At 41.7% G+C, this 9,206-nt stretch overlaps 1 protein-coding gene across 1 annotated transcript; it reads left to right on the top strand.

Moving 5' to 3' along the window:
* Nucleotides 1-2,454: 2,454 nt before the first annotated feature.
* LOC146978335 (uncharacterized) lies at nt 2,455-5,870 on the top strand. The gene is made up of 2 exons (XM_085791024.1): nt 2,455-2,632; nt 4,058-5,870. Exons 1-2 carry the CDS (start codon nt 2,569-2,571, stop codon nt 5,797-5,799), a joined length of 1,806 nt encoding a protein of 601 aa, XP_085647150.1. The 5' UTR covers nt 2,455-2,568; the 3' UTR covers nt 5,800-5,870.
* The last annotated feature ends 3,336 nt before the right edge of the window (nt 5,871-9,206 follow it).

Genomic DNA, 9,206 nt, shown 5'->3' with positions numbered 1-9,206 from the left:
CAAACGCCGTTTTTTTCCATGATAACGGAATTTCTGTCTGTCTGACGCTTGTCAACGGTTAGGATCGAGATGATGTCCTTCGAGTCGTTGTCCATGACCGTGTACGACGTGCGGTATTGAGCACAGTGGCCAGCGCTGTCCATCCTCCCATCAGCTGTTGATGAAGTATGAAATGAATCACTTTATTTACCTCTTTTTTTTTTTAACAGAGACCTAAAAAAAACTATAAAATATTTCTCACCAATAAGCACCACATCCCGGGGTTTGATCCGGCACCAGAACTCCTTTATACTGTCCACGAGTTACACAGTCTTGGATGGAGTAAAACGTCCTTGGTGCGACAATCCGGATGTTCATGAACTTGAACAAAAGCGCCAGTGGCAAATCAAGGTTTAAACTTCAACAGAGTCTCCACCTACTAGGAAGTAAATGTCTCACAACGGGGAGTGTCCGGTCCCTTTGCTCAAATGAAATAAAGTGCAATGAGACTGTTTTTTTTTTGTTTTTTTTTAAGGACCAGGCTAGGATTTAATTTATCTCCAGTGTTGGAGGCAGTGACAACATGTTTCCTCTGAGGAGCTTGGTAAACACAGAGTCTGAACACGACACTACGAACGGCTTTGTGAATGAATGGAGAGAAAACTGACGCTGCTGTTCAGATAAAAAAAAATTCAGCTGTATAATCCCCAACGTCACTGTTATAAACACTACAGTTTATAGAAGAACATGGACGAGTCGGACAAACAGGTGAAGGACCTGAAGGAAAAGAAGATTTTATTTAGACACTAAGGAGATTGCCTGTGCAGGACTGACGGGAACTTGTTTATTTTGTTGCGACTGAAGCACTCTGAACTGTCTGAACTGCTTTTTTTTTTTTACTAACTGTTGTATGACGTCCTGTTGCCTGAAGATGTTTCACAGCAGGATTGTTTTGCCAAAAAAAAAAAAAGTGGTTAAGAAACACTAAGAACACTAATCATTATATGAGATTATATACAGTAATAATAAAAACTATCTCTTTTTATTATTGTATGGGAAAAAAACTTTCTTTTAGGAGGTAAATGTGAGCTGATGGTCACGTTAACACACATCAATAAGTAAAAACAAATGTTGCATCAGCTTTTTGTTAAATAAGAGGTTGGTTTCTGCTTATTTAACGACATCATAAGCACTTTATTATTAATCTGACAGGAGACGTCCTGAGTTTAGTTTATTTCGTTGACTGACACTTAAAGTCTGAATATTTACATGATGGTTTATATTTAAATGTTGAGGTTTTATATTTTACTGCTAAACAGAAAAGAAGAACAAGACAAGTTTTTTTTATTATTATTTTGACAGTAACTCAGAACATTTACAGTTGGATACCTGAATAAAAACTATGGTCCCTCAGTGTGTGTGTGTGTGTTTAGGTTTTTCTCCTCCAGTCTGTGTTCGTGTGAAGCTCGGTACTGTATCTCTGTTTACCAAAGATGGTTTAGAAACAGAAATCAGAGTACAGTATCTTTGGTATTAGTAGAGTATATATAGTAGAGTATCTTTGGCTGCAGCCCAAGGTCAAGCTCCATAGAGCAGGTGAGTCCGCCTTCACTGGACCAAAAGTCTGCTGCCAAACCAGATTCTGCTTCGACTGTTTCTCGCCCCTTTTTCAACTTTTTTCACTGACTCGTTAATATTAACCAGAAGTTTGTAACAAGGTTATTGGTGAGATTTCCTCTGGTCCTCTGTGTGAAGAAGAAGGAGGAGATTCATCCTGAGCAGCAGCAGCGATCGAGTCGGGGACAAGAGGACCAGAGAGTCCCAACACATAAAAGAAGAACAGAAGGAAATCTGGACCAGTCCGGAGGAAGAGCAGCTTCAGGGACCGGAGGAGTTCATATTCACTCCTGATGCTGTGAAGACCGAGGAGGAGGAGAAACCTCAGAGAGACATTTACAACCCGGTATAGCTGCTGCCAGACACTGTAATGAGTTATATATAGCTATAAGGGAAGGTATAGATATAGATCAGGGGTGTCAAACATGTGGCCCGTGGCCCTGCAGAGGGTCCAATCTGGCCCTCAGGATGAATTTGTCAAGTGTGAAAATTTGAAATTGCACATATTTTTATCAAGAAATTTCAAGTGGTTCATAATATGTTTTTTAAAACTGTAAAATCTTATTAATGTACTAAAACAGAGGAAAAATTTCAATTTTTAAAATATATTTAAAAGTTATTATGCTATTATTTTACTGGTCCGGCCCACTTCAGATTAAATTGTGCTGTTTGTGGCCCCTGAACTAAATTGAGTTTGACATCCCTGATATAGATAATAATAAAAATAAAAATAAATTAAATAATTGAAAAAAATTAACATCAACTGATATGTGATTTGACATCAAAGTGCTGATAATAATCCATCAGTATATGATTCGGTTCTGACAGCGGCTTTTATTTTGAAAGTTGTCCCCGGAAGTCGCGGTCAGTCCTGTGTGAACCGATGCTAGCTGTGAACAACGGAGCTGCTGTGGACTAAATAAACCCCCTAAAAACGAGCTGAAAAGCGGGGTTTCTGTGCCCGAAGCAGCGATGGATCGACGCCGTAAACTGTCGGATGTTGTTTTAAAGCCGGAGAAGAAGCTGAAACGAGAAGGTTTGTTTTCTTTCTGCTGCGGGAAACGTTTAGTTCTGCCCTGCTGCTAATGTGGCTAAGCTAACGTTAGCTACAGAGTTCACAACAGTAGCAGCAGATGGATTATGGTTTATATTTTGTGTTTATATGTTGTGTCTTTGTTCAATTAAAGGACAAAAACCTTCACATTTTAACTTAAAAAATGTTGTGGTGCTGTGAAACCCTCCATGTTTGGTGAATCTGTAGTTTATATAAGACTAACAGCTGTAAATACACATAAGATTATTAAAGTGTTTTTCCTTATTTGGATTCACTTTTGTTTGTTAGGAAAGCTTAATTTTTTACTATAATGACAAAAAATAATAGAAAATGTTTGTTTTCTTGTTTAGGAAAACTTCACAGTATTATGTAAAGTGTTTTCATGTATTGTAACACTTTTTTTCAGTCACAACAAAACTGTTATTGTACCACCGTGTGTATAAATCTAATCAGATCAAACAAACTCAGAACAGTCGATCACTGTCTCCTTTACTGACTTGTAACTTTTGACTTCAAATGGAAAAACTACGTAGGTATTTTCTGCAATAAGCAGGAGTTCAGACAGTTCAGAAAATAGTTTATATAATTGATGATAATAATGAAAGACAAAGAAATAGAAGAAGGATAACTAAAACGTTGGCCTGGTTCATCTTATAGGTTTCTCTTTGGTCAGCATGTTGAAGGTTTTTCATAGTAAATCACAACATCTTGGCAGAAAACATTACATTTTATTTAATTTATTTCTATTTGGGTTGTTTGAATACATCAAGTTATTGATATTCCTGTAAGAACATGCATAGTAAGAACATGTGCCCTAAAATATAAAGCAAGAACTTTTGTTATCTGATTGTACAGTATTGAAAACAATGATAGTGTGACCAAAGAGCCCTAATGGCCCTAATGGCCACGTTTACATGAGAGCTTTAATTCTGAATAGAAATCATTTAATAATGAATAAAAAGTAATTCTGCTTGAAAAAAGACCACGTAAACACCTAGTTCAGAGAGATTGACATTTTTTTATTTGGATAAACCCCTTGAGATTCATCAAACAAATAGACAAACATGAACTCATCGTACAAACATGTTCTCAACAATACAAAAAAACAAAAGAAAATAATCCACAACAATAAAACAAACAAATAAACTAATTCTGAATGAAAATTATTATTCAGAATTAAACTTAATTCCGAAGTAAGTCGCTGGTTTATTCCCATTTTAAATCCGAATTAATTAATTCCTCGATCACGTAAACGTTTATTCCTGAATTCAGAATGACTATTTCCATGTAAACTCGAAGGACAATATTTTAATTCCAAATTAAAAAACATTGTGTAACCGTGGCCACTGTTAATACCTGTCTGTCTGTCTGTCTGTCTGTCTGTCTGTCTGTCTGTCTGTGCTGCAGCTTTACCCTCAGATGTCCGAAAGGTGATCATTGGTGAAGACGAGCGGCAGCAGGAGTGGAGCTCCACTGTGGACCAGGACGACGCAGCGGAGCCTCCGCGCATTAAAGAGGAGGAGGAGGAGCTGTGGAGCGGTGCGGACGGAGAGCAGCAGCAGCTTAACGCACCGGACGAGGCCGACGTCACCAAGTTCACATTCACCACCGACCCTGTGAAGAGTGAAGAAGAAGATGAGGAGGAGGAGAAACCTCTGTCCTCGCAGCTTCATCAGAGTCACGCCGAGGAGAACAGGAGGATTGAGCAGATGAAAACAGAAGCCGATGATGATGAAGATGAAGAAGAGGAGGACGACGGAGAACCAGAACGGGTCGGGAGCTCAGACCCAGACGGCCGATTACAACCCGACACCGACGACAAAGCCTCGGACTCTTCAGACACCGAAGTCAGCGACGGCGACTGGGAATCTCAGTCCAGTCGAGACTCGCAGAAGAACAACGGCAGCGTCAACGCCGTCGTGGATTTTAACCGCAACACGGTGGAGCGGTCGTTCAGCTGCTCCGAGTGCGGCCAGAGGTTCGGCCGCAAGCCGCACCTGAACGCGCACATGAGGATCCACACGGGAGAGAAACCGTTCAGCTGCTCCTTCTGCGGCAAACGGTTTTCTCAGAAGGGAAACTCGATCAGTCACATGAGGCTCCACACGGGAGAGAAACCCTTCAGCTGCTCCGTCTGCGGCAAAAGCTTCCGATACAGCGGCGACGTCAGCAGACACATGAGGATCCACACGGGAAAGAAGAAAATCAAACGTACGATCACGACGGTCGACGACGTGGTCAACGGCAACGCTGACGCCGCGTCAGAACCGAACAGGAGCGTAGACGCGGCCCGACGCCTCGCACCGGTTACCGACGATAAAACGCCAGAACCCGAGACTGAACCCAGCGACGACGGCTGGAAGGAAACGAGGGACCAGTCGGATTCAAACGACGACGATGCCGACGTCTCGTCGAGATGCAGCGGCGACAAGGAGTCGTTCGGCTGCTCCGACTGCGGGCGGACGTTTTGCCGCAAGGACCACCTGATGAGCCACATGAGGACGCACACGGGGGAGAAACCGTTCAGCTGCTCCGTGTGTCAGAAACGCTTCAGCTGCAGCGGGAACATCCTGGCGCACATGAGGATCCACACGGGGGAGAAACCGTTCGAGTGCTCGTTCTGCGGCAAAAGCTTCAGCCAGAAGGGAACGCTGCAGCTGCACGTGAGGATCCACACGGGGGAGAAACCGTTCAGCTGCCCGTTCTGCGACAAGAGGTTCGCCCACAAGAGGCGCATGACGCTGCACATGTCCGTCCACACCGAGGAGAAGCGGTTCAGCTGCACCGCGTGCGACAAGAGATTCACGTGGTACACGCAGCTCAAAACCCACAAATGCGTCGGTGGCGGCGGCGGCGAGTCTTCGCAGATACGACAAAACCAAACGGAGAAAAAGGCTTCGGCCAAAGAAACGTTCAGCTGCACCGATTGCGGGAAGACGTTCAGCCTCAAGGGCAACCTGAAGACGCACATGCGGATCCACACGGGGGAGAAACCGTTCAGCTGCCGGATCTGCGGTAAAAGTTTCAAACAGAACGTGCATCTGACGGAGCACATGACGATTCACACGGGTCAGAAACTCTACCAGTGCAACGTGTGCGGCAAAGGATTCAATAAGAAGTTACTCATCAAAAAACACACTTGTCTTTAATCTCGTAAAAAAACAAAAAAAAACCCTGCGATCACAATCTGAATCATTGGAATAAATTAAAGATGTGGAGTGAGTAGAATAGTTTTGACTTGAGAAATGTGAAGTTTCTTCTGCACGTAAACAATCATGTTCATTATTTTCCTGGATAAAAGGAAATAACGTTCATCAAAATCTGAATCTTGTTACTGACTCAATCGTGGAGTTTAATAATGATGATTATGAATGTGTTGAAATCAAAAGAAGGGAGAGAGGGGGAGAGCTCAGATGTTTACTTTGAAAACATCTATCTCAATTTACTATGTGGCCTGGACTGGACGATAACACTCACCTGTCCTACTCTGACTGCAGACACTTGAACTCACCACCGGCTCTGGTTCCGACTTGTTCTCACCGTTCACTCTGGAAACAACCAGAATAACGACGGCTTTCAAAGTAATCTGAAAATTATTTTTTACCTTGAATGAATATTAAATAACCAGTAGTTATATTTAGGTGATGATACCTTGATTTGTTTTGTTTTGTTTAATTGCCTCGCACAATGTGAGAAAATCATTTCTTGAACAGATCTGGCAGAAGAATGTCCTCTTGAACTATGAACTGTACAGTGACGATAAGCTGCAGGAACACAACGTTAAATCAACAAATGTTTTCCAAAACAAGAAAAGAGAATCTGATGATATTTAATCGAACTTCCTTCTATTTCTATTGTAGCTGGACTGGAGGAGTTGATGGTGCTCATCTTATTCTGTTATTTTATTCTTAAAATAAATACTATATAACGGACACAAAGTGACTGTTGTTGCCTGCTTTCTTTTTTGTCTTCATCCTCACTTTGAATCAGTAAAACCACTTTTCTTTCATGAGAATTTATTATTTCATTGTTTGTACGTTTTGATTTTTATGCTGTAAAAGTAAAATGTTATGTTGTGAACAGATAAAACACATTGAGAGAATCACAGCTGCAGGTTCACGTCCCATTTAAATACCTGCAACCTGGAAGTTTTAATCCTCCTTCATTCACAAGAGCAACAGTTTCACTTTTGAAAACATAACAATCAGGACGCATATTAAAGTGATTGTTTATTTAAACTTGAATATTAATCTGTGATATGCATCTATGACACATTGTTGAGATTTTAAAATACTTCAGGAAACATTATTCAGGTTTCACATCCTTGAAAATAGGATAAATAAATCTTCATCACTGAGAACATCTTTATTATTTTGAAACTTGACTGTCAGTATCTGGTTATTAACGTCTGTCTGGGTCTGTCATGTCTCACAATTATCACACAAAAGTAAAAATGAAAAAAAAAAAAAAACTGTACCAGCATTGACAATTTTACTTTATTAGAAATTTGAGTTTGAGGAGCTCGAACCTGCTCTGAGTTTCTGGAGGTTTTTCTTCTTTTCTTTTTTTCTAGCTTGAAAATCTGACACACGTTGGACACTTTGACCTAAAAATGAAGGCCAAAGGTCACGGCCACTGAGGCACCAGTAACTTATTAAAAACAGGAATGACATGAATTCACCAAGCAGCAATAAATTGGCAATATCATTAACATTTCAAGTAATAAAACTACAATAAATTAACTTTAAAAAAACATTAAAACATCTCAGCACGTCACAACATTTTTGAAAATATTTGTTTAATTTGTAATAAAAATGTCTTTCATGTTGATTTCACTAGACCAGAGTCAACAGAAAAAATCTGATGAAAAAATAAATAAAAACAACAGAGACTAACCGTCCAACCAGAGCTGGAGGAGACTTAAAGGGATAGTTCAACATTTTGGCAAATTAGCCCATTGTCATAATCCCTATACTTTTAGCAGTAGGTTCGTTACCTTTAATTGTCGGTGCAAGCTACGGAGGCTAATGGGATTTCTTGGTTTCCTTCATCAAACTCATCAAATACACAATCCAACAACTCCAAAACGCTCTGGTGGACAAGTTGTGACCTGCACGTTCACCACGCTATGAGATAATAACAGAACGTTACCAGACAGAGTTGTTTTCGAGGTAAATACAGAGACTGCTTGCTGAAATACTGTCCCCGACGGAAACGCACATCCCGACGGAAACGCACATCAGTGGTTTTGCATGAATTTACCTCTAATACAACTCTGTCTGGTAACGTTCTGTTATTATCTCATAGCGTGGTGAATGTGCAGGTCATAACTTGTCCACCAGAGCGTTTTGGAGTTGTTGGATTGTGTATTTGATGAGTTTGATGAGGGAAACCAAGAAATCCCATGAGCCTCCGTAGCGTAGCTCTGAGCAGCTCGCGGCTCTGCTCCGCCGTTCTATAAATATCTTGCACCAACAATTAAAGGTAACAAACCTACTGCTATGACTATAGGGATTATGGCAATGGGCCAATTTGCCAAAAATGTTGAACTATCCCTTTAACCTGTTTCCTTGACCTTCATGGGAAAGATAACGGGCCTTCTTCAGGACAGACTGATGTTTATTTCTGCTTCCTGTGGACTTCCAGATGTTTGGTCAAACTCCATTTGTGTCTGTATCTTTTCCCGCACGCGGAGCAGCTGTACGGTTTCTCTCCCGTGTGAGTTCTCATGTGCACCTTCAGGTTTCCGCTTTCGCCAAAACCTTTCCCGCACTCGGAGCAGCGGAAAGGTTTCTCCCCCGTGTGGACCCTCAGGTGCTTCTTCAAACGCCCGCTCCACAAAAAGCACTTCCTACAGACCGGACACCTGTACGGCTTTTCCCCCGTGTGACATCGGACGTGTAACTTCAGATACGACAAAGAGCCGAAGCTTTTTTTACACTCAGGACATCGGTATAAATTCCCATTAATATGTACGTCTGAAGTGTTGTGATCGGGATGAACTGGTTCTAGTAACAGTGGACGTGGATGTGAGTCTCTGTCCGGTCCTGGACCTCCGTCGTCCTCCTCTCCATCAACTGCTCCTCGATGTGACGACCCAGGTTTCTCTTCATCTTCATCCTCCTCCTTCACATGGACAGGAGTCAGTGTTGAACTGGTTCCATCCCGACTCGTCCAGACCTCCTCCGGTTCCTCTTTAACGCATGGAGGATCTGATGGGTCCTGGTCCTGGTCCTGGTCCTGGTCCTGGTCCTGGTCCTGGTCCTGGTCCTGGTCCTGGTCCTGGTCCTGCTGCTCTTCTTTACTCACCAACAGCTGCTGAACATCTGCAGGAAACACAAAGACTCAAGTGATCTACACTTTCCCCAACTGCATGAAGCAAACACTGATCTGAGTTTTCACTTGGGAAATTTTCGTTTTGTAATTTTTTTTCTCAGCGCAACCGACGGACCAACACAACAAAGACCAAAACAACATCCTGACATTTAAAGGGATACTAGCATTTTTTTAAAAGTGGGGTTGTATGATCTACAAATAGCCCCTAAGTACTTTAATT

Source organism: Trachurus japonicus, chromosome 11, assembly GCF_045865225.1.
Source record: "Trachurus japonicus isolate A0001 chromosome 11, Traja_1.0".
Taxonomy (NCBI): domain Eukaryota; kingdom Metazoa; phylum Chordata; class Actinopteri; order Carangiformes; family Carangidae; genus Trachurus; species Trachurus japonicus.
This window is presented reverse-complemented; position numbering and strand designations above follow the sequence as displayed.